Raw genomic sequence first — 24,775 nt, 5'->3', positions numbered from 1 at the left:
CGCGAGCAAGAAAATGATGATCGATGACTCAAAATAGTCTCCTCCGCATCGAAGCTCAGGAGTAGTGATCTTTGTGACACACGATCTTTGGACGTCAACGATGGGTGGGGCTTGTAAGCGCTCATACGGATAGTTGTGGGCCCCACGTTTTGACTTGGTAGCAGTGCAACTTCTTCATGGACGATCTTTGTACATTGAAGAGGGAGGGGCTGAAAATGCTCGTGCACGGTGCGCTCATTGTGAAAGTCACGAGCGCTTTGAAATCGAGTTGGACAACGCCGAAATAATAGCAAGACGGCTCTTTCAGTCGACTCAGCTCTTCTTGACGCTAGACGAGACTTTAGATACTTTTGCCAGGAGTGAGTCACATTTTTCTCCACTCTCCAAGTGTGCAAACTCCGGCAAACGGACGACTACTTGCTTGTTTGTTTGTTGGTTGCACGCGCCCAGGTAAGATCGGATACGTGCAGCCGTGCTGAATGCTAAATATTGAACTGATCTGACGTTTGGTCCTGAATTGTGTGCCTTTTTTTTTTTTTAAGTCACATTCGTGTATTTTTAGCTAACTGCTAAATGAATTCGAAGGTAATTGAAATGTCATTGACTTAACATTAAATGAATAACAACGAAAGTCAGCCTAATTTGGGGAATGGCTATAACATACGGAAACGGCGACGATGTTGACGTTCCCTGGTGTTTTTATTTGGCTACCAACGTCGGTGCTCTCTGAACACATTTGACAAAAAGTGACTTAAGCTTGAACGTTAGACTCGGGTCGACAATTCCCAAATAGCGTACATTGTTTTCACCATCAGAATAAGAATTAACAAGGCGACATGAAAATGAAAAATTGTCCCATTACTTGTGAAAAACTGATGTGCACGAGAAAACCAAGGGCAGATTCGGAATTAGTACACACAAAAAGTCACCAATCATCTCCGATTAAAAAAAAAAAGAAAAAAAAAAGCCCACAACAACTACAAGTTGACCAGTGTTACCTTTTTGTTGAATTTAAAAACTATTTGGAAAAACTGTTGCTTTGTTAAACAGTGATTAACATTTTTGCTCACTTGCTCACATGAACCCAAAGAGTAATTGGATCATTTGTTTGTGCGTTTTCTTCTCTGTCAATTTGAAATTGTATATCCTGTTTTGAATAAATTGTGGCAATTAAAATGTTTGTTTTGTCCAGTCCATTGGTTAAATGTCAAAAAGAACAGATAGTTTGGGGGAAAAAAAGTTTGAAGCAATGAGCACAATATTTTAGCATAAACTAAAATCAAGTTTGTTTCTATTTTTTAGTAGATGGCTACCAAGAAAGATAATCGGTCAGGGTTCTGCAGTGTAGAAAATGGACGTTTGGGTGAATTTCTGTAAAATGCAGATGAAATGTGCATTGTTGGAACCCTCATTGTTATTTATGAAACAAGTAACTTTTAATTTTGTCTTTCAGCTTTCAACATGGCGATGCTCCCCCCTTTCACCAACACAACAGAAAACAGTAAGACTCCTTTACATCTGCTGCCTCTTTGTTTTTGGGTTGCCTCATTGCTATCGTCAAGCCACATGATTGAAGCTCCTCAAATGTGAAATGCACGTATGGAATCGTCACAATCAAAATATAGCTGGTGACTGATCCAATCGGTGCTCCTGAACTGTCAGCAACAACAAAGATGGCGTTCTTAATGGAAGATGTTTTGAAGCGCAAACTTTAATTGAAGCCCAGACAACAAGATTGAAATTTAAGAAAAGAAAAAAAAAATAGCCCTGGCTGATTTAATTTTGTCTTTCAGCTTTCAACATGGCGACGCTCCCCCCTTTCACCAACACAACAGAAAACAGTAAGACTCCTTTACATATGCTGCCTCTTTGTTTTTGGGTTGCCTCATTGCTATCGTCAAGCCACATGATTGAAGCTCCTCAAATGTGAAATGCACGTATGGAATCATCACATATAATAGTCACAATCAAAATATAGCTGGCGACTGATCCGATCGGTGATCCTGAACTGTCAGCAACAACAAAGATGGCGTTCTTATTGGAAGATGTTTTGAAGTGCAAACTTTAATTGAAGCCCAGACAACAAGATTGAAATTTAAGAAAAGGAAAAAAAAAAATAGCCCTGGCTGATTTCGTGACTGAGTTTCTCTATTGGCAAGAGATATTTTGTATTTTTCAATCTTGTCTTGCATCTTTTGCTTATTCCTGGAGGGTGAATCTACTTTAAACTAGTAAATGTGCATTGTGTAAAACGTCAATAAAAAAACTGAACACAATGACAAGCAAATCCTTTTCAACCAACTCACCCCTCTGAAGGTATTGAAACGGTGAGGTCACTTCCTCATACTTCAGAATCCCAGCTTTTATTTCATGGTATTTATTGATATCAGAGCTATTGCACAAGCATTGGACATAGCCAATGCATCCATCAAACAGGTTGACCAAGGGTGTCAATAGCAGTTAATCAAACATTGTGAGAACTATGACAAGAACAACAGTCAGTGACGTCACTGCCAGCCTCCACTGAGCTCATGGTCTTGTTTCATCGTAGTTACAGCAGTGACATCTACAGCCCACTTAAAACCAGACACCACAGTCATTGCAGGTAAATATCTTCTCATTATTGTGATCACTTGAGTGGTAGCCATGGGCTGGCCTGCGTGTGTGAATCCCTCTTGTGCGCCCCCGACCCCCAGTGGTATCGACACTCATCGTGCTGACGCTGGTCCTGCTGGCTGTCCTGGTGTATCACTACATGTGCCACAACAAGGGGGACTACAGGACCACAGGAGAGCAGGCCCCCGGCGAGGACCCTGACGAGGATCCTGCTAACCAGGCTGCCAGCGAAAAGAAGGAATATTTTATTTGAGAGACTGAACCTCACTGAGGAGTGGGAGGAGAGGAGGCTCAGAGAAAAAAAACACCAGAAGTAAGCCTATCTGAAGAAAATTTTGTGGGTGTGTGAAACCAAAGAAATTTATTTTGAGTGGTTTTGTACTTTGGGACTTGTAATGGGTGGAAGGATGTTAAAGCGTGATCTCTATTATGTAAGTGTGCTGCAATATTTATCAAACGTGCCTCTCGGGGTAGAGGAAGACTCTGTCCTGTTTTAGATGTTACAATTTTAAAAAATGTTTTGTATGGTTACTGACTCGCTTCAATTTGACCTCCATGTTTGACATAAATATGGAAGGCAATAAAAATAGATGTTTTGGAAAACCTTTCAGGTGTTTTATGTGGAGGGGATCAGGAAACCCCTCTGTTATTTTTAAGGTTTGAAAACTAACCATTTTCTCTTTTTTATAATAAGCAAACAATAAGCTCCACTCAATCGTTCAGGTTATTTGACAAAATGTCCTCTGAACAGATCTAAATTCTTTTACAGGATCCCCCCATGCGATCACACTGAATGAGCCTACAAGCATGTACAGTGTTTTTTGTTTGAGCTGATCTTATTGGAACCAGAGCAACTAAATGTAAACAAGACATTTACTTAGAGTATCAAACACAATTAGGTAGTGGTTGCCAACACTGGATGCAGATAGGTTTATAAAAAAAAAAAAAAAAAACTTCCTGTGCCCACATTCATTTTCACAAAATGGAACTCAAATGAAAAAAATGACATGATTTCTCTCATCACGTTACAAAAAAACAAATGTCCTTTATTTAGCAGTGTGCCCCATTTTGAATACATTACATATGTGAATAAATTTAAACAACTTCTCAAATGTCCAAAATAACCTTTATTCTAAACTTACACTTAAATTTTAAGTTTAGTATAAAAAAGTTAAGTGCACCTAAGTCGTTGACGCTCGTCTCCTTTAGCCATCTCAAGACAGAAAATGTGCATAATAAGTCCGTCATCGCTTTAGCGCGGCGTCTTTTTTCTTTTTATTTATTTTTTACAAAACATCGGAAAGAGAATCCCTGAACCAGGAATGTCCTTGATCCTTTAACAGAGAAGAAGTCTGTCGGGCTGCGGTTGGCATTACAGCTGCACTCGTACAGGAAGTACTTCATATTGCTGGCACCACCGTTACAAAAAGAAGAAAAAACACAGAACTAAAGAGGACAGTTCAAGTTTTGGAAGCTGTGGGCCCTCTCGAGCATGAGAACGTTAGTTCGAATGACCCCTTTCTACGGCAACCGCATGTTTGATAAAGGTAGCGGGCGAGCTTTTTCCCCCCCATCCTCTGTGGCTACAGCAGCCAAAACCTGAACACGGTTAGTCGGACACCCAGTGGACAACATCTACAAAGAGCAACTTCCTGTTCAGATAGTGTCGTAAAAATGCAAAACTCAGCATACAGACTAAAACAAAAGAGTCTCATAAGTGCATTTTTTCTTCAAATCTTGTGAGAAACGAGTGCTGGAAACCGGTAATTATCTACTCCCGGATGTCAGGGAAATTGGTGGGCTTTTTAATTTTTTTTTTAATAGACTCATCTGACTTTCTAGGATCTTGATTAGTAGGTGGAAATGTGGTCAAATTTCCAACATCCTGACGGGTTTCATCGTCTAATAATCTAAAACATCCTTTGACACAAACACGGATACAGCGTGGTGATTGTTTAATCCCAGTTTGTGAATGATCCCCAATATTTTTCCCCTCAATTTCACCTCATATTTCTAAGGATACATATTTACCTGGCCCATAGGCTCATTTTAAATTAAACCTTTACCCATTAATTAAGTAAAATATCAACTAGTCAGCAAACACAAACGCTAGTTGTTTTCTGATTGGATGTTATTAAAAAAGCGCATCATTAACGCAGACAGCAGTAAAGCCTCTTAGCACAATATTTCACAGTTTTCTAAATATACACACACACACACACACAAAACTATGACTAAAAAATAACCAACCACCCGTTGTCTGGAATTTGTCATATTAGTTTAGCAGTGCATCCTGTTTTTTTTTTTTTTAATTAGTAATCATGTGCAAATTAAAAATGATGAAATGCACAACTTTGAACAATTATGAAAAATCCCACATTAACTGATTGGTTGATATAATAAATCATTTTCTTTGGTACAACTGACTTAGTGTTGTTCTTTTTAAACAAATGAATAAGGTTCACCAACAGAAACCTTTTCAAATGTGCCAAATTGAAAACCAGAAGAAAAAGTAAACGAGTAGTAAATGAATTAGCTTGCACAAATAAGCACATTTCAGACATTTTGTATAAACTGGGTATCCGACATCAAAACAGAAAGAAAAACAAACTACAAAAGTTACACCAACCAGCCTGTCGCAGTCAACTCACTTGAATCTCTTTCCATTTTCCTTTGAACGTTTTGTTTCTTGAAATGGGGCTCAATCCCCAGTGCTCTTTGGCACTTGACTATGTTAAATCTACACGTCGCCCAACAAGGTACAGTAAACCACTTTTTGGCAAGTGCATTTTAGTATTTCTTTCTTTTTAAGCTCTTTAAATGCAACTTGCTTTTTCTTTTTTAATTCACATTGCGTAAAAGACAAGTTTTATCTACTTCAATGCATTTTTTTTCTTTTTCTTGAGAATTTCTTGTGATAGCCATACTGGTATTTATAGGAACATTAGTTTACTACACTAAAAAAATGAAAGAAAAAAAGACAAGTGGGGATTTTTTTTTGCGTTCAACTTTGTAATTGCATTTCACTTTCACCATTAAGCAGCTCAACTATTAAACACTACACGAATGTGACATTGCCTACTGTCTTTTCTGTAGAAGCTGCTTCAAGTATGATATTTTAGTCTCTAGAGCAGTCAGTTTCAACTGGTTGGTCAAAAAGAATTTAAAAGTGGATTTAACCTGCACTCGATTCTAATAAACAAGCAGCAGTTTGGCATCTTTACAGCAGATTTGTGTTGCTGTTGAGAGGCAGAAATGTGTCTGAAATGCTGTTGATCACCAATTTGACTTTACCCTTCAGTTTCTTGTGATACTAATGTTTCCAAAAAATAATTTGGTCTGATATCTATTAAAATGGCCTTTGAGAAAAAAAAAAAAGAAGTGGAAGACCAGTTGAACACCTCTTGTGAAGACTATCAGAGACACACGGCTTTCAAATGTTATTTTTTTCAAACTAAGCTGGAGTTATCTTGATTGGTTGGTATTTGATGTTTTTGCCACATTTTGATCTCTTAAAGGTGTAGTCAAGTAAAAGATTTTCATCACAATATATGGTCTATGCCCCTTCACATGGTATTTTGATTAATGCGTTTGTAGAGTATGAATTAAGCAGAAAAATCCACCTGTTTTTATCAATCTCTGGGTGGCGGCCATTTTGTCTTGTACTGCGACTGAAAATTATATCAGTGCCTTATGGCTCTCAGATAACAACCATCACAGCTCACCTGTGTTTAAACTGGTAGGAGATAGAAGTTAATATTGTAAAGAAAATGTGTGACTTGACTTTGGCTTTAAGTTGATCTTATGACGTAAGCCTTGCGAAATCTATCAAGTTTAGCTACCTACTTAACCACTAGTGTCAAAGCACAGGCCACCATTCTTGTGAACCTGGAATGACCTAAACTAAAACTGAAGCTCGACGCAATGGAAAATGATGGGATGGATTCTACAACATTAAATACTTGTTGGTCACTTAATGGCTAAGTTATAAGTGGAGTACTGTACCTTTCACAAGGGCTCAAAAACATTACATTCCATTAGGTGATATCAGTATTGTGGCTAAGCAGCCTAAGGAGGATAGGGGGAGGGGGGTACGTGATGTTGGGGAAGGGGGGAGGCGCTGCATTGGATTTAGGCGTGAGGGAGCATCTGCTGTTACCAGATGGTGTAACCTCCGCTGGAGCCGCCCAAGAAGAAGTTGTTCTTGCGCTGCGTCATGACCATGTTGGCACCCTGCATGGCCGCCAGTTGAGCTGCATTTGGGGCGTGCCCAGGGGGTGGGGGCTGAGGCACAGTAGATTAAACCATCAGTCATATTCTTTATTCTTTATATTCTTTACTGTATTTCTTTAAATCGGTCCATGAAAGACAACACGTCAACAAGATGAGGACGAACACTCACCGGGATGGAAACACTGCTTCCAGCTGTGAAGCGGGCGCCGGCGTCAAAGCCACCATCAACCATCACTGTGGAACCAGGCGGGTACATGGCCCCCATAGGATAATAAGCCAGGGGGACGTTCTGGGCCATGGCTCCGACGGGCATCTGCGGCTGCATGGGCATGTAGACCTGAGTGCCCACATAGGGGGAGGACATCTGAGGCACCTGACCGGTCACCTGGTGGGGAAGCACATACCTAGGGTGGTAGATCTGTGGAGAGATACAAGAAGCGGTTAACAAGTTCACAATCGGGATCATCTCGGCCATCGCTATGGTTACCTCAGAGTATGCGGGAGGCGTGTCCGTATAAGGAGGCGCCTGAGGAGATATTTGCATAGCAGGGGGGTAAACGGGGGCAGTGCTCTGCTGAGGGTACACACTCTGCTGTGGATATGACCCTGCAACACAACACTAAACTTAAACATACACATGCTGGGCAAATCAAACATGAGAATGTTGGAAAAGTGATGGAGTTTGCTTTTGTCATTGTCCGTGGCCTTTGAAAAGGCCCCGCTGAGAAAAGTTCTAATTTTATTACCAAAAAAGTCTTAACCTTATCTATCAGACAGAACAATTACATGCTTATCCACTTAATGTCAGAGAAATACAATTACGGTAACCTCTGTATTTACATAATCATTTAAATGTATGTTGGGGCCTTTTTTTTTTTTTTTTTAACATGTGCGTTTTTAAATGTATATTTATTGTATCATGAGAACAATTAGGCAACCGCCAAACATTAATATCACAAAAACTCACACTGATGATAACTCACTTGCTATTCTGGGAAAATGAAACCAAAATCAGCTCGTCCAAACCCGATTACAATATCACAATTTCGCCTAATACTAAGCAATACGGCATGATATGATCACGCATTCGTTCGTTTGAACTAAACCGTGTTTTAACCTTTAATCTGACATTGTAAAGCACTGACACTCAACGAGTTCCACAGAAATTCCGACGGCCATGTATTGTCATGTAACCACCCCCGGTTGTCCAAAACAACTAGCATTGCTACCTTTAGCCTTGGCGACGCATAGCAAGCCGCTGACAGGGAGAAAAAACTAAGAAATATGAGCGGGTAAAATACCTTTGTTGTTCATTGTCACAGTCCGGTTCGAAATGTGGAGGATGTCAGACAATCACTGGGGACTCTGGTTATCTCGTCACAGAGTCGTTCAAACGAAGAGGTTTACAGCGGTGAATAGCAATAATCCACTTCCTTGTTTTTCTGCTTCTTGTTGTTGTAGATAGCGGTGACGTCAACTGATCTCGTTCGGCGGTGGAGCGCGGCTGCTTAGTTTTCAGTTGGAGCGCCCTCTATTGGTTGATGGTGGAGGTGACGAGTGAATGCGAGATCAGGTTGATTAATTGGTTGATAATTGATTCAAATATTTTGGTACATCTGTTTTATTAATGTACTGTTTTCACTGTCTTTGGTCTTGCATAATTTATTTTTTACTCCATTTATAGCACTTTGTATGCAGCAGTGGTTGTTTTAACTATACAAAGATGAGTTGAGTTGAAACCTCTCGGTATGAATAAGTTACAAATAGAAAGGGGGCAGTAGTCCAAGAATGGCCCAACCTCCTGGTGAACATATAATCCCATGCCACTTGAGAATTCAATTCACAAGGATGTGTCAATACATTACCTTTAATAATAAATCCCAGAGAAGCATGATACACAGTCAGTCTTTCTCAGACATTGATCTGCAGCACTCATATATGAAAGGTCACCATAATTTAAAATGGGTTTGAACAAAAATGCAGTGAGAAGGTGCTTTCTAACTTCAAAAGAAAAAGAAAACTTTGGAAGAAAAAAAAAATCCAGTTTTAATTGAGTTTAATTTGAGATTTCATTTCCCTGAAGGTTATCGCAATGTTCAATAACTGGTGAGCGTTTTACCTCTGACCATCCTACTGTGATGCAGACACGTCCTGTTTGATGCTGTTTTTTTTATTTTTTGCACATTTAATAAGATTAACACTGAAAAACTAAAATAGCCACAACCCCATGTGAATCTGATTGCCTGTATTTTATTGCATCACATCTGCTGTTATAACAATTAAATCATTTATTTATTTTAAAGTATTCCTACGTTCTCGAAAATAAAGTGAAACAATAATAGAGATGAGTTTGTGATCAAATTACGCAATCACTGTAAGAGCCGTTGTCTGGACCATATTTGGTGCGCTGGCCCTTTAAGAGCGCCACGGCGCCTCTCAACTCACGGCAGACATTTTCAATGCAATATTTTTTTTCTTGCATAAATTATGTTCATGACGTAGTGGCAAAAAGAGCACATTTCTGTCGATTCCCACCGAGTTTGTGCCTCACATGGAATCTTGTGAGGCGCCTGGAGGCTTTTTTGGAGGGTGGGGGGGATGAGCCGAAGTGTTGGCATCGCGGCGAGGCGAGACGAGAGGCCAGATCCCCCAAAACATTGCAGCCCTCCTTCTTATCAATGCAAATGGCTTTTGTGTGTGCAGCCACTGCGCCTGTCTGGGAGCTGAGATGCATTTTTAATTAGCTGCGACTGAACCAAACTGTGACAAGGACATTTTTGAACCGGTAAGTTGGCCGTTGAAAAATAACAAAACAAACAAACAAAAATAATACCATTTAAAAGCACGATTCTTGTCGCCTGGTTCGCGCGAAGCTGTCAAACTGCGACAGGAAATGACTTTGGGTTAATATGCAATGCTCTGCATTAGCATAATTTATATATTTATGATAAAGAGAGACCGATTCATGACGGCGAATATGGCAGTCTAGTAATGATGTCCTAAAGTGACCGACGAGACTTTTATTGGTTCGAATGGCGGATGCGGAGGGGAGGGGTGGCATAGCGACGAGACCATCTACACCCGATAAACTTTTGGCACACATGCATGTCTTAACTGCACACCGGTGGCGGGAAAAGGAGCACCACAATTTCATTTTTGGGCTTTGAATTTTTTTTCATTCGCTTCATGCACGCCATCAGTGGAAGTCCTCCAGCCCCCATCTCCTCTGCAGCCAAGTGCAACACAGTGGGGCCTGTTTATAGGTCCCTCTCAATAGTCTGCCCCATAAATAGCCAAGAATACTAAACGTTCCATGCAATTCCATTAAAATGCATATATTCAAATAGACCGATTTGACTCATTTGCAGCGCAGGAGGATAGAGGTGGTGCAGCCAAGCCATGAAGTCTCAGGACCTTCCTGTCAGAGATGCCCCGCTTGCTGTCAACGAGCAGGTAACTCCATTTGCAAAGAATATCTTCCATTTCTGCAGCCAGTTGAGATTTACATGCAGAACACATGCAGAACTCAGAACAAGTTCATTAAAATCCCATCAGGGTCATTTTTTAGACGTGCACTTTTCAGTGGACACATACGGCACACTACTTAGAATGAAACCGCACGCACACACAGACACACACACACACCAACAACTGTGACTCTCCTCCATCAAACCAGATGTCTCTCAGTATCAACACTGACTTGTGAGAAGCACCAGAGTGCAACAGGCATCCATATATGTCCCAAAAATACAATAGTAGTATTGGTAGTAATAGAACACAAAGAGGAAGCCAGATGTATTTGGTAACTACATTGCAAATTTAGCTCCTTGACATTTTTATTATGGTGAATGACTTATGAGACTTTTATGCAAACACTCAACACAACCAGTTGCGCCTCTATTTGTGTCCAGCAACAGCACAAGCTTCAGATCGCTTCATTTCATGTCCCTTTCACATCACGGAGTTAGTGACTCTGCTGAACTGGGTGTTCATAAGGATTTGTGATTGCAAATATTAAAACAAGTTTAGCATTTTTGATTGTTGACCCTTAAGGTCATTTTCGCTCAGATGGACATAGAGCTGACAGTCATCCGTATAGCAGTGAAAGGAAATGCCCTTTTTACGTGGGATAGAACCTAGGGGCACTGGGGTGGCAAATACAATGAAAACAGCAAGGGACCCAAAATAGATCCCTGTGGAACTCCATATGACAGAACACCAAAAAGTCCTGCCAGCCAAATAGGATCTTAACCACTCTAGACTGCTACCAGTAACGCAAACCTGGTGCTGCAAATGACACATATGTAATAGTCATTCGCCAGAAGGATATGATTTAAAACTCATATCAGGGCTGTCTCTGTGATACATACCTACTGTATATATGCATGCATACATGTATGTATAACATATACAATATACTATTGTTTGATATGTGTTTTCTGTATCTCTGCAGATCAGTTGGTTTTACCCTATTGAATAAATTAACTAAGTGGTCTGTATACCTGTTAATTTTTCTTAAAGAAACAGTTTGGACAGGCCTGCTTTAAAGCTTACATAGATAGCTCTATAGCCAAAATGTGAAAATAACAGCATAGTCGTTGACTCGCTGTCCTACTTTGTATGCTTTATGTATGATAAATTCCACCCTGCAGCCCTTTGCTTTTTTCATGGGCTAAAAATGGCTGTTGTGTGTGTGTGGATGGGAAGCATTTCTCTCTCTTTACTGGTGTGCCAAGGGATGTTTGAAAGAAAGCACTGCTTGTGCTGATCGTTGGCTGATGCTTTCCATTGTTTGTGTTTGTTTATGTTGCTGTACTCATGCTCTCCTCATTTGTATTTTAACATGCTTGGCTTCTTTGTCCTCCTTTAGCTGTTCACTGTCTGAGCGCAGAAGTCTTTTTTCAGCCATTTAAATCCTGCCATTTGAAATTCCCTGCCAGAGGCGACCAGGTATGCATCCTCTTTTCTCTGTCCGTCCGTCTGTCGCTCTCTCTCCCTCTCTGTGTGCACCTTGTTCTCCAATCACCTCACTTCTCATTCTTAACCTTTCATATTTGCATTTCCTTAGAATCAAATTAATCTGAGAGGAACCTAGCAGAAAATACTGTCCAAATCAAGTATCCCAAAGTCAGACTGAATGCTCTTGAGTTAGTGGCATCATGTAAACACAAGGAAATCAGACAAATGCGCCACAGTTGCTCCCCTTGACTTCAGATTTGCGTAAACCAGCGATGAACATAATAATGAATCTTTTTGATTGTTAATAATTCAAATATTTCGATGAAATTACTCCTTGAAGTAAGTGATTCGTTTTCATTTCTATATTGACGGTAAAACTTTAGAATTTCCTCCCCCAAAATTTCTTCCAACTCTGAGTTGTATGGCGGCTGAGACATCATTAGCCTTGAGCGTTCCACGACTTGTCTCTGTCGTTCTCCATTTATCTTCAACTCTTCAAATCTTTTCAGGTTAGGCCTTGTCAGCTCCAAGTGTGATATTTCCCACTTTTCAGCTTCTCTTGAAGGCAGCATAAAGGCCTCTCTTGGCTACTAACTGTGATTGAGTTTTCCGAATTCCAAATGATAAATAGAACAGAATAAAATAGGAGTCCGCCTTCTGTTTCGTATTTGACCATCTCTTTGTCTTCAGGTCATCGTGATGTCTGGCCACGAGACAATTCGTGTGTTAGAAGTCGGGGTTGATGCGTCTCTGTCTTCATCGGTACCTGAAGGGAAGACAAGTGAGGGCAAAACAGAGGGGGGAGGGACTCAACCTGAGGGTTCCCGCCCACGCAATGACAATGCTGGATCCCAGAACTTTGAGGAAGTCGGTAAGCTGAAGCCAGCCACACTTTTGATTTTCAATTTGCACATGAAAGAAATGCGCCAAACTCACCACCTCACCCGATGTGCTCCGACAGTAGCTGGCAAACAGCAAGCGTCATCAGGAGAAGCTCCAGCTCACGCTGTCCATACCCTCGGTCCAACTGTGCCCATCAGTGTATCCTTGCCGCAGCCTCCCATGGCCACTGTGCCCGTCACTGTGCAAGGTTGTCCGCAGGTAATCATTATTAAAGTAATCAAAAGAAATATTAGCCATGCATCCATTTTGCGCAATGTAAACAAAAGTTGGGTGACCTCAAAATTTCAAGGCAACAAACTAAATAAAATAAAAACAAAATGAATAAAATTCTAAGTTGGGCAATTCAACAAAAGTTTTGCTGGTGTGAAAATTGCCTTTCCCGCATTTTTAACAAAGAAATAAGAGCCCATAGAACTAATTTTCCCGTGTATTGTCCCTCACTTAAAAATAGAAATAAAAACTCTTAAAATATTTGTGGAGCAAAAAAGCTTGCTTGCTTTGCTGTGCTAACTAACATTGTTGCCAGACTAAAGTTGTTTCAACCTAAATGAGTCTTTTAGCCCCCCAAATATATACATTGTGTTTTTCTGCTATTTACTGACATCATCTGAGTTTGTGTGCTATTTTATCACACAGGTTCTATCACAAGAAAATCTGGCCACTCTGATGACTGGCATGTTGGCCCAGACAGGCTCGCTGGGCCAGCCCCTGCTCATCCCCATCAGCATGGCAGGCTCCATCGGTGGCCAGGGCGGTCTGGCTGTTCTCACCTTGCCCACTACCAGTGTGGCCACATTGTCTGGACTCGCCGCTGCTGCCGCCACGCAGCCCGCTAACCTCCTTAAGATGCCCTTTGCTGGCCTTCAAGGTAATGGTCATGATGACGGTCAACGATGATAATATTGTTTATTATTTCAGTTTAGTTTTGCCCTGAAAACCTGACTTGTTTGTTGGAAAATAGTCGTAGATGTTTTCCTTGAAATATGAAAAATTGTGATCACCTGTAATATTGATCATGTTTGTCCATTTTCTCCCCAGCTGCGACAGTTCTAAATTCAGTTCAGGCTCCTCTACAAACCAGCACGCTGTTCCAGGCTCCGGCAGGTTCCATCCAGCAAACTTGCGGCTTGACGTCTCAGTCCACACCGGCTACGATCATCTCTGCCGCCCAAGAGGCAGCTGCTCATGCCACACCAGCCGCAACCGTGGCCCAGTCCAACATATCGGTGGCTGCACTGGTGAGGAAGACGAAACTGAGATTCACCCCAACTATTGCGTATTTTTTGAATTTTCATTTTTTTGTTTGAACGTGTGTTTTTGTCCTCAGATCAATGCTGCATCTTTAGGAGCACAGACCCAGTTTCTCAGTTCCCTCACCTCCAGTCCTATCATCACCAACGCCATGTCCAACATGGCGGGCATCACAAGCCAGATCCTAACAACCACACAGGGCCAGGTTGGTCTGAACCTAAGGCTGAAGGGAATAGATAAAAGAGGCAAGCGTTCGTAGGAAGTACATTCCCAATTACGTACTTCTAAGACAGCACTCGCCAAGTTCACTGCAGTCTGTTCTTGACATTGAAAAACGGCTCCAGTGGTTCCTTAAAGTCTGTCGCTGGTCTCTAGCCATCTCTCGACAAACTTGCTCATCATGAGCTTGAAAACTTGGTGCGAGTGGCTTACATAATGTAAACCACAATTGCAGAATGGCTCCCTGACGGAGACATTTTCAGGAATTGACAGTAAAGAAAATATTTATTTGTTTATTTAATGTCACACTTGATCGGTGGGCAGTCACTCCAAATATCCAACTATCTGAATAGAAGCAATTCAAAAGTCAATGTCATGTCCCCTTTAAATGAAACATTACTTACAATGTCTGGTTCCCAAATAACACGTGATCATGATAAGATGTTGTCGTTATTGCTACTTAAAAAGAAGGTTTAGTGTTAACGGATCGTTTCTAATCCCTGCTAATCAGAATTTGTTTGCTTATGTTCTTCCTATTCGACATGTGTTCTCAGGTTATAGGAACTCTTCCTTTTTTGGTGAACCCGGCCTCCCTGGCCGGGGGGGCTGCCACTTCGACCCTCCCCCTCCAGGGTCTGCAGGTCCAGACGGTCACCCCGCAGTTGCTGCTGAACACCCAGGGTCAGATTTTTGCTGCGGTCGGGAACGGAGCTGCCACGGTTGCGGCTTCTACCGCTGTTCTGCCCAAAGCTGCAGTGTCACCCGCACCTTCCAAACCAACATCACAGGTACACATGATGCTGTATCTTGCCTAATCTGCATCTTTGGGTTGCAAAATGTGACTCATTTGTTCTGTTTGTACATGATCCCTCGCAGACGCCGGCAACAGCTGCCACTCAGTTGCCGGTTGTCATCGCCCCGCAGCCGTCGGTACTCAAAAGCTCCACCTCGTCATCCTCATCGCTCCCCATTACCTGCGGCGAGATGGCTAAAGTGGGCCAGCTTGTCAGCAGTACGTACATCTGCCCTCTTGTGCAAACATGGATCACTATCAGTTTTATGTAACATGTGTATTCCGCCACCGTCCGGCAGAGCCCCATCAGGCTGCCAGCAATGAGGAAGGCATCAATCTGGAAGAAATACGTGAGTTTGCTAAGAATTTCAAAATCCGGCGGCTATCCTTGGGATTGACGCAGACTCAAGTGGGACAGGCACTGACTGCCACAGAGGGCCCGGCCTACAGCCAATCCGCCATTTGCAGGTGAATTACACTTATTTTGTCATCTTTATTAAAACAGGGAAATTTATTATTAAAACTGAAGATTTCCAATGAAATTCTCCCAGTGTGTGAAAGTTATTCATCTATCGGGTAAAGCTTCACAACAGTCTGACTTGTGCGTTTACATGTAATTGTAACAGCAAGCTTTGTTTTATGTTGAGCTAGTTAATCACTTGTTAACCAGAAAATTAAAACAAAAAAGGTCTCAGTGTCATTAACCATTCGTTCGTCAACATCAATGCATCAAAAAAAAAAAAAGCTTCATGAAAAGTATTTTTGCTCCAGGTTTGAAAAGCTGGACATCACCCCGAAGAGTGCCCAGAAGTTGAAGCCAGTGTTGGAGAAGTGGCTTGCCGAGGCCGAGCACTGGAACCAAAAAGGTCAGCAGAACCTGATGGAGTTTGTCGGCGGCGAACCGTCAAAGAAACGCAAGCGGCGCACCAGTTTCACGCCTCAAGCCATCGAAGTCCTCAACTCCTACTTCGAGAAGAACTCGCTGCCCACAGGGCAAGAGATCACGGAAATCGCAAAGGAGCTAAACTACGACCGAGAGGTGGTGCGGGTTTGGTTCTGCAACCGACGACAGACGCTGAAAAACACCAGCAAGATTAACATTTTCCAGGTCCAGTAGAAAATGGAATTTGCAAATTTTGTTGTAAATACCCCAACATGAAGTTACACATTATTTAAGACTCAGTGCTACAATACTAAAGTGAGTTCTTGGGTTCTAAGGCTGAGTGTACGAGTGTGTACGGTCCTTCTATTAATGGCAACATACACGCAGGTAAGTCACGTCAATTTGTTAAGTGGCATTGTTGTTCGTTATTGAGTTCAGTGGAACCTCTAAAGTGGAACACTTAAATGTTATTTTCGGGAAAAATGACTCCCAAAGTCACACAAAATATCAAAGTTTGATGATGACATCGCAGGGATTTCTATTCAGCGTACATCAAACGATTAACCGTGGAGCATGACATCATTTGGTGTCAGAAGTAGAACTGTTGTTCTCCAGTGATTGACTTATTTTTACAATTGTGTGACAGTCAACAATGTTTAACTGTTCTTTTCAAAAATGCCAATGAAAATAATATTGATATTTTCAAGGGGACAGTTTGACCCAAAATTGCTTCAAATCGGAGTGACTTCAGAGGTTCCACTGTATCAAGTTTATTGCCATAATGGACGATTCCATCTGCTGCTTGTCTATGCAGCCGCAACGCAATCCCGCAACAAGTCAGGGACAATCATCGGTTTGGTATTTCTTGATAATCATAAAAGCTCAAGTCAACTGTGTTGATTTTTATATACTTTCTACTAGTTGTTGATGTTTGAAGTTGGTACAAGTCCTAAGTTAATTTCAGGCCACTAATGCAAACTTTTGATACAGTTAGTCATTAACCAGTATGATTTGGTCACAACGTATTGCTGTTTTCGTGCCTTCTCTGTCGTCTTTCGGTGATAACAAACTGCTCCTCATCTCAAGTTAGATGAAATTTTTATTTTATAAAGTTATTAACAATGTAACTTTCAAAAGCGCCCTACAACAGTAACATATTTTAGATAAATGTAGTGGCTCTAGTATAAATCAAACTGATGGAATTACATGAGAGTTATGTGTAATGACTTGAAGATGTTGCATGTTCTGTATGTCTTTATTTCTACTAACTGCCAACTATGTGTGAACATATATGTTAATTATCAAGGATTCTTTGCACTTTATTGATGCCTGAGGAGGTAAAAATGTTACTAATTGTTTTCTACTGCAAAAGTTATAGCCATGTCGGTGGGCCTCGTGAATTTTTTAATTTTTATCAATATTGCAATGTAGCAACATTTTTAACGCAGATCAGCTGCTGTTATACAGAATAAATATGAATCATGGTGAATTAGAAGATCAAAACAAGATGCCATATGTTTGGTTTGCTTGCTATGTGCTTTATGAAAAAAAATGCAATATTGTTAAATAACCTTAAATTAACTAAACTATATTAAACAAATAAAATGATAGAAATATGCTATCTATAACAATCTTCTTTGACTAGAACGTCTGCCTTTGCAAGAAGTGAGGAAAAAAGTTTTTTTTAAATGTAAATAAACTGTCTTTACTAATTAATAATTGTTGATTTGTGATGATACATTTTCAGTTCATACCAGTTGATCTACTCAACGGTGAAAATATGCTTTTTTGGGGATTGATTTACCCCCCAAAAAATAAATAATGTAGTACCAAGGTAAATTCACTGATTAAAACTATATGTAGTTCCCAGACGCCAGGGGGCAGCATTGTGCCTAATAGAACAAAACGAAGGAGAGCCACGCACGGAAATTACAGTAACTCCGTTCGTTGGCCAGATTAATAAACAAAAGGAACATCTCGTTCGATATTTATTTTACGGCATTGTTAGGCCCGCACACGGTTAAAGAAATGTGGGTTATGGATTGTATGATGTTGTCGTGACACCTCATGTTCGGAGGACGCCCTAATTGTTAGGATCGCTGTTGCTAGCTGCTTAGCGTGACTAGCCCGACATGTTTATTTTAGTACTCGAGCGACGGCGCACGACGTGATGGCATGAAAATCTCGCACCATTAGAAAGCAACTGCGCTCCGCTTCGCCGTAAGGTAAAATGTGCAGACCGCTAATTGACCAAATGGAAATAATTTATTAAGTGGCTAACAGTGTCGCGTGATCCATTACTTTACAGATGCGTGCAAGTTCAATGCACCGCTTTTACGGTTGGAAGTTAAACTTCGTTTTCTTCACCAAAGGTTAAAACGTGCTATCAGAAGCAAAACCCATTGAGATCCGCACAAAGTCATCATGGCCTGGGCTCTGAAGTTGCCTCTCTCCGACGAAGTGATTGAGTCCGGACTGGTCCAGGACTTCGATGCCAGCCTCTCTGGCATCGGTCAGGAGCTCGGTGCAGGGGCATACAGCATGAGGTACTGAAGCAGTTTTAACTCAGCAGGACTCTCATACTTAACCTGTTATTATGCAGTCACAATATTGCTTGTGACTCAGCTGCAGCTGTCTGTGAAATCTTCACATCTGGGAATATAAGGCATGTGCGTGGTTCTGCAATCTGCATCTCCTTTTCATCAGTTGCCGACCAACTAGCTTGGCTGCATTTCTGATTATGTGAAGTGACAATGTCTTTGCCTTGCTTATAACTGCCTGCCACTCTTTGTTTGGAAATGCTCTTAAATGAAGCAAATTGAGTATGAAATGTGCTAAAGCGGTGAAATATTCTGCCCTCTCTTTCATTGTCAAGCTGTCTGCATCATGAGCTACCCTTTGCATTGTAAATTGTTCTGTTGAGAAGAGGGATACGATTCAGCCGATATACTTAGATATTTGCTAGCATTACCTTGATTATGATTATTGAACTGCTCCAGGGAAAGTCCAATAGGGAATAAAGGAATACAAACGCTCGATTGTTGCGCTTTGCACTATACATGTACTAACAGTTGTTCTGTGTTTGTCTGACCTTCAGCGACGTACTTGCCCTGCCCATCTTCAAACAAGAGGAGTCCAACTTGCCTCCGGACAGCGACAACAAGATCCTTCCCTTCCAGTATGTTCTGTGTGCTGCTACCTCGCCAGCCGTTAAACTGCATGATGAAACACTCACCTACCTCAATCAAGGTCAGCACGTGGATACCGGACATTGTAGTTAAAACGTTACATAATGGCCACTCTCATTTGTGAGGTGATAAATCACCAAGTCTGACTGAGTTTGTGTGAAATAGCCAAAGTTGCCCAGGTAGTGGAATATGGAATTAATCTTAAATTTAATGAAAAAAAGGTTTCAAAGGCAAGCAAAAGTTATGTATCATAATACTATAATAATATGTATCAGAATTCATGAAGTGGGATACTATTCCACGTGGAACAATTTGGTTTGGTATGATTCAGAAGGTTTACGTAGAAAATCAATTTACAATATGCTTTAACTTGTCAATACTGTAAAGACAAGTGATGCTATTGTCAGGTTTATTGAGATACAACAACATGTCAAATCTCTCCAGATCTAAGTATTCAAAAACAAATAATCAGCAACATCAAACCCATTCCTACCCATTCATGACTTTTTGATGGAACCATTCAGACTAATTCATTAGTTTGTACTGATGTTCGCACGTTTTCTAAATCATTCGTTACACCGCTACTAATGACAAGCAGTTTGTCGGGTCATCCAAAAGTTTGTAGTTTAACTTGATTTCTGTTTTACCATGGAATAAGTTCATTTCCTTTGCATAATCTTTGAGAATGTTAGCGCAATTTGGAAGTCACCCAATGTCACGGAATAGATTGTTTCCCATGTTGGAAGTTCCACATTTCTTACTTTAAATCCAAAAGTGCAATGATTTTCTATGTTAACCATGTGTTATCCGCTGTACACTTGTCATTGCAGGGCAGTCCTACGAAGTTATAATGCTTGATAATCGAAAAATTGGTGAACTTCCGGAAATCTCTGGTAAATGGTTAAGGTGCGTTACTCAGGTGCCTGTGTGTGTTATTTTTGCTATGGGTGGCCATTGGACTACTTTCAATATATTCTTTAATACTTAATTGCCAAGATTGTTAATGATCAATTGATGACTCTGATGAATGTGTCATTCATATTGCTAAGATTATATTGCATGTCAATGTGCAACAATTCGGGCATAAATACTAATCTATTAATTCCTTTTTTCAGGGTTGTCCTCAAGTGCCACACAAATGTCTGTAATATGCAAATGTGCTGTATCTAACACGCAGAGCATCATTCGCGTGGTGTTTCACGACCGCCGACTTCAGTACACAGAGCACCAGCAGCTGGAGAGCTGGCGCTGGAACAGGCCTGGGGATCGCATTCTGGACCTGGGTGGGTGCCTTAGAATCTTGTTCTTGTTTTGCACACTTCTATTGGAACAGATGATTTATTTCCTTGAGACAAAATCTGTTAGCAGAAGCAAAGACAGAAAAATTCTTTTCAGACTAACATCCAATATTTGCAACAGCAGTGGAATACAGTGTTGTCAAATTTGCCTTGCCTTATGTTCAAAGCCTGTTGGGCATTGATCTGTTGCAGATGTGCCCATGTCAGTCGGCATTATCGACCCACGGGCTAACCCTACTCAGCTTAACACTGTGGAGTTCCTTTGGGAACCGTCAAAAAGAACCTCCGTTTTTATCCAGGTAGCATGATCCTCCTGATTGACTTCCTCTTCTTGATATCGTTGTGCAGCTTTTCCCAAGATTATTCGGGTCCATTCGGTAAATTAGAATTGTATAGCGTGCAATTTTTTTTTCAAGGGGTTTTTGACTTTGATATATATGCATGAACCTTGTTGATTTTTCACCAATGCTAGGTTCACTGCATCAGCACAGAATTTACCATGCGCAAGCACGGCGGGGAAAAAGGGGTTCCCTTCCGCATCCAGATTGACACGTTCAAAGAGAACGAGAGCAGCGAGTACACCGAGCACCTCCACTCCGCCTCCTGTCAGGTCAAAGTTTTCAAGGTGATGAGTGGAAACCCCTGACGTGTTTGCTGGGGTGCGAGTCGGTGTCATCGGGTCAGTGACTTCATGTCACCTCTTTCAGCCCAAAGGTGCGGACAGAAAGCAGAAGACGGACAGGGAGAAGATGGAGAAGAGGGCACCGCAGGAGAAGGAGAAATATCAGCCCTCGTATGAAACGACAATCCTCACAGAGGTTAGTGTATTAATAACCTTGAGGTAATGTTCATGAAAATAAATCAAAGCTTTATTTAGAGCGGTCCACAAATGTGTCCTTATCAAATGTAATAGGAGAATTGTTGTTGCCAAGATAATTCAAATGATCGCTCTGGACTCACCAAGTGGGCTATTTACATAATGTGACCGATAGACCTTGAGAATAATTGTGATTTACATTTGTGAACTGTAAATGTAAGTGAGCAACTCCTAAATGCCTCCTTAACCTTCCTTGTTTGGTCGGAGCCGCAGTCTTGGCACCACAATGCACAACGCTTGATGCATTAACAGAACCTTTGGACTCTTGACAGTGTTCCCCCTGGCCCGAAGTCACCTACGTCAACAACTCGCCATCACCGGCCTTCAACAGTACACAGAGCAGCTTTCCGGTTGCAGAAGGGTGAAAAATGTTCTCGACGCCGTTTGTGGTGACTCCTTGCTTGCTTGCTAACACACTCCATTTGATCCTTTTTAGAAACGGATCACCAAACCACCAGCCCGAGCCTGTTGTTCAAGTAGCTGACGTAAGTACAGGTGACATTTGACTAGCATCGCCAGTTTAAAATCTTATTCTTACATCTCTAAAATAAGCACGGTTATACTTCCTCTTTTAAAGGTTAATAAGTGTAATATTGGGAAACATGAAAACAATCTACTGTCATGAAAGTACAAAGCGATGCTGTTTATTGCTGTTTACTTGTTGAGGCCGCTAGTGACTTTATTTCCCTCTTAAGAATTTGTTACCTGCGGCGACGCCACAAGATGCTCAACAGTGGCTTCTCCGGAACCGCTTCTCGCCCTTCTCACGGCTCTTCACCAATTTCTCAGGTACAAACTCGTTCCTCGCTCTACATTGCAGCAAGTATTGTGTATATGTCAACATAGTCAAGTACTCTTCCAATTCACTCATGTTCTTGGTTTTTTGTGTTTGCTGAGCCGCTTTTAAAAGTCCTGAGTGGACATGATTGGCTTTCCCATCAGTGTGAATTTGTTTTTTGTGATTACCAGGAGCAGACTTGTTGAAGCTCACCAGGGACGATGTCATTCAGATCTGTGGCCCGGCAGACGGCATACGATTATTCAATGCGCTAAAAGGACGGTGAGTACATGGAGCCGGCATGCAGTTTGTTGATTAGTCGATGCAGAACGGGAATAACTGCAAACGCGCCTTCATATGTTTCGCCGACAGGGTGGTCCGCCCGAGGTTAACCATCTACGTGTGCCAGGAGTCGCAGCAGGCACGCGAGCAGCAGACCAAACATGAGAACGGAGATGCTGCGAACAACACGTTCTTTAGTCAGTGCACATGGAAAAAAGAAAAGAAAGATGTTTGGATGGAAATTTAATATTTTTCCTAAATTGAAAATGAAAGACAATCAGTGTCTTCTTGGCTTTTAGAGTATATTTAGCTATAGCATACAGTTTTTGTATTCCTACATGGAGTGATAGTCCAACAATTCTCCGAATGGTCAGTTTGAGGTTGGGGAATACCTTCTGTTGTTAATATAGACAAAGCACAGACCACGACAGTACAATCCAGATACAATGATAGAGTTTTTTTTTCTTTTAATATTTGCAATTATTGACAGACGTACTTTGTATTTCCTGCTTGCAGTATATCATGCAATCTACCTGGAGGAGTTGACTGCTACCGAGCTGACAGAGAAGATCGCTCAGCTCTTCAACATCTCACCTCGACAGATCAACCAGATCTTTAAACAGGGTCCCACTGGCATCCACGTGATAGTCAGTGATGAGGTGAGCTCCTGATATTCTAAATGATTTCTTCATCTTCAGTGGACAGCAAGTGTCAAAATGGTCACCCCCCCAGAGATCGATTAAAAAAAAAAAAAAGGTGGATTTTGCTGCTTAATTCATGTTCCACAAATGCAATTTTAATCTGAATAGTGAGTGGTAGTCCCGCGTAAAATATATTGTAAAGATTTTTTTATTTGACTCCCGCTTTAAACAGACGAGCAGGATAGTGATTTAAACTGAGTAGTCTGGGGGCCCTCGCTTGGCTCTGGATCTTTGCCCAGCCTAGCTGTCAAGTCATGGGCGGCGACACGCTGTGTTGCAGAAGCGCAGAATGGCTCACTCTCAGACCCATTTTCAGAACTAGGCAGATGAAACATTTTATCTTTGACCTTGGATACTTTAGCCACCATCTATAGGCCGACCATACAATCAAAAGCAGGACGGTAGATTTGAAGGTTGAGTGCAAGCCAGTAGACGTGTACTGATTTGCTCTCAGTGTGCACTCATTGAAAATCTTGAATGATGGTTGATGAAGGCGGCGCTGTATGCATTTGGAAGCATTTGCATTCATTATTTTCCTTTGTCATCTGCCTGCGGTGCATTGGTGCACTCGCTTAATGTGAGTCATTAGCCTTTCCTTCTGAATTTTGAACATTTTCTACTCTTCTTCTTTGACGTCCTAGATGATTCAAAACTTCCAGGATGAAGTTTGTTTTGTTCTGGACACCATGAAAGGTATTGATCTGTCTGCGTTTTCCTGATTTAGTGTCTGTTTTTTTTCTTTGACTGTGGCAGTCATCGCTGTTGTTGTTGCAGATGACACGAATGACGGCTACCACATCATCCTGAAGTGAACTAGATCCAGTCGGTCCTTTCAACGATCTAGCTTCACCCTCCTCGCTCTTTCCGGATCACTAGGAAACGCCGCAGGAAGCCTCTTGAAGCTGTTCGGCGGAACACGAAGCACCTGGCCTTTTCATGTCTTTCTTGGGAGGGAGTGACTCTGTTACCACAGTGACACAAAGCACATCTCCCCTTGTCACCCTGCTGTTCTCTCGCCAACATGGCCGCATTTTCTCACCTCCTTTGCTCATGTTTGGCTGGTGTGACCGCTGCGTCTGGTGTGCCAAAGGTTAGCACTCTGTAATCAAGGTGTTCTTTTTTAAAAACTCTTGAATACAACTCAAATCAGTGCTAAGAGAATACATTGTGCCGGACGGGGATGCAGCTAAAAGACCAGCTAACAGCCAGTTACATCTTTAAGGGGAAGTGAAATACAGCTATTAACACATTTAGCATCTACTAGCTAATAGTTGCACTAATTCTGATACTTTGAATAGTGACTAAAAACTTAGTGGATGCAAATGATGGAGTTATTTAGCACAAAAACATTTTAATTAGGCTTTCTTGGACAACAGTACATTTAAATAGATTTTAAGTATTTTCTGCACATTACTTTTAGAGTTTTGAAGTCTTTATTTGTATCCATTCAACTGCTAGCAATACTGGTAACATGGGGCACACCAGAGTTGCGTGTGAGAGTTCATTTTCTGTCTCTGCTTTTATGATCATTAGACATTTTTTATACCTGTCCCATCTGTCAGCCTTGGTACGAATCCGCATCACCGCGTTGTCTCGTAAATACCAGAAAAAATAAACACCTTTTCATAAGAAAAAAGGAAATGTTAGTTATTGTAGTATGTTTATTGTAATCTGTTGTCCTCTTAGCGGTTGAGAAAATGCCCATGGACACCATTTTGGGGATTTTTCTGGTTGTTGCTAAGATTTGAAATTTAATTGACAGAATTATTCCAAAAAGACAGACAGACAAAAGAC

At 41.3% G+C, this 24,775-nt stretch overlaps 3 protein-coding genes across 5 annotated transcripts; 2 read left to right on the top strand and 1 right to left on the bottom strand.

The window, feature by feature from the left end:
* Nucleotides 1–6,635: 6,635 nt before the first annotated feature.
* On the bottom strand, nt 6,636–8,328 carry dazap2 (DAZ associated protein 2). The gene is made up of 4 exons (XM_037270606.1): nt 8,151–8,328; nt 7,337–7,455; nt 7,019–7,267; nt 6,636–6,900 (listed from the first exon to the last, which is right to left on the bottom strand). The coding sequence occupies exons 1-4, from the start codon at nt 8,161–8,163 to the stop codon at nt 6,772–6,774; spliced, it is 510 nt and encodes a 169-aa protein (XP_037126501.1). The 5' UTR covers nt 8,164–8,328; the 3' UTR covers nt 6,636–6,771.
* Nucleotides 8,329–9,265: 937 nt separating this feature from the next.
* pou6f1 (POU class 6 homeobox 1) lies at nt 9,266–16,334 on the top strand. The gene is made up of 12 exons (XM_037245099.1): nt 9,266–9,634; nt 10,218–10,302; nt 12,499–12,679; nt 12,770–12,909; nt 13,348–13,579; nt 13,630–13,633; nt 13,750–13,988; nt 14,034–14,167; nt 14,736–14,969; nt 15,058–15,193; nt 15,274–15,442; nt 15,746–16,334. The coding sequence occupies exons 2-12, from the start codon at nt 10,249–10,251 to the stop codon at nt 16,089–16,091; spliced, it is 1,869 nt and encodes a 622-aa protein (XP_037100994.1). The 5' UTR covers nt 9,266–9,634; nt 10,218–10,248; the 3' UTR covers nt 16,092–16,334.
* Nucleotides 16,335–17,753: 1,419 nt separating this feature from the next.
* On the top strand, nt 17,754–24,617 carry tfcp2 (transcription factor CP2). Of its 3 annotated transcripts, XM_037275139.1 has the most exons (16): nt 17,754–18,082; nt 18,230–18,403; nt 18,955–19,106; nt 19,876–19,955; nt 20,223–20,328; nt 20,536–20,642; nt 20,816–20,968; nt 21,051–21,161; nt 21,493–21,581; nt 21,657–21,705; nt 21,916–22,009; nt 22,190–22,280; nt 22,371–22,477; nt 22,797–22,939; nt 23,623–23,674; nt 23,756–24,617. In XM_037275139.1, the coding sequence occupies exons 2-16, from the start codon at nt 18,282–18,284 to the stop codon at nt 23,791–23,793; spliced, it is 1,494 nt and encodes a 497-aa protein (XP_037131034.1). In that variant the 5' UTR covers nt 17,754–18,082; nt 18,230–18,281; the 3' UTR covers nt 23,794–24,617. The 3 variants fall into 3 exon arrangements, with proteins under 3 accessions (XP_037131034.1, XP_037131031.1, XP_037131033.1); XM_037275138.1 differs by lacking the exons at nt 17,754–18,082; nt 18,230–18,403 and having other exon boundaries at nt 19,040–19,106; nt 19,876–19,951; XM_037275136.1 differs by lacking the exons at nt 17,754–18,082; nt 18,230–18,403; nt 19,876–19,955 and having other exon boundaries at nt 18,988–19,106.
* The last annotated feature ends 158 nt before the right edge of the window (nt 24,618–24,775 follow it).

This window comes from Syngnathus acus, chromosome 2, assembly GCF_901709675.1.
Source record: "Syngnathus acus chromosome 2, fSynAcu1.2, whole genome shotgun sequence".
Taxonomy (NCBI): domain Eukaryota; kingdom Metazoa; phylum Chordata; class Actinopteri; order Syngnathiformes; family Syngnathidae; genus Syngnathus; species Syngnathus acus.
The sequence above is the reverse complement of the archived record's forward strand: the minus strand, read 5'-3'. Positions and strand labels throughout refer to the sequence as shown.

Excerpts from the sequence above, each read along its gene's own strand:
- dazap2 (XM_037270606.1), bottom strand. Across the intron at positions 7,268-7,336 it reads CGCCTCCCGCATACTCTGAG|ATCTACCACCCTAGGTATGT; the intron begins GTAACCATAGCG and ends ATCTCTCCACAG. Across the intron at positions 6,901-7,018 it reads GAAGCAGTGTTTCCATCCCG|CCCCCACCCCCTGGGCACGC; the intron begins GTGAGTGTTCGT and ends ACTGTGCCTCAG.
- tfcp2 (XM_037275139.1), top strand. The coding sequence starts at position 18,282 with ATGGCCTGGGCTCTGAAGTTGCCTCTCTCCGACGAAGTGATTGAGTCC. Across the intron at positions 21,706-21,915 it reads CTGTTGTTCAAGTAGCTGAC|AATTTGTTACCTGCGGCGAC; the intron begins GTAAGTACAGGT and ends TTCCCTCTTAAG. Across the intron at positions 22,478-22,796 it reads TGCGAACAACACGTTCTTTA|TATATCATGCAATCTACCTG; the intron begins GTCAGTGCACAT and ends TCCTGCTTGCAG.
- pou6f1 (XM_037245099.1), top strand. The coding sequence starts at position 10,249 with ATGAAGTCTCAGGACCTTCCTGTCAGAGATGCCCCGCTTGCTGTCAAC. Across the intron at positions 13,989-14,033 it reads GATTCACCCCAACTATTGCG|CTCAGATCAATGCTGCATCT; the intron begins TATTTTTTGAAT and ends TGTGTTTTTGTC. Across the intron at positions 15,194-15,273 it reads AGTGGGCCAGCTTGTCAGCA|AGCCCCATCAGGCTGCCAGC; the intron begins GTACGTACATCT and ends ACCGTCCGGCAG.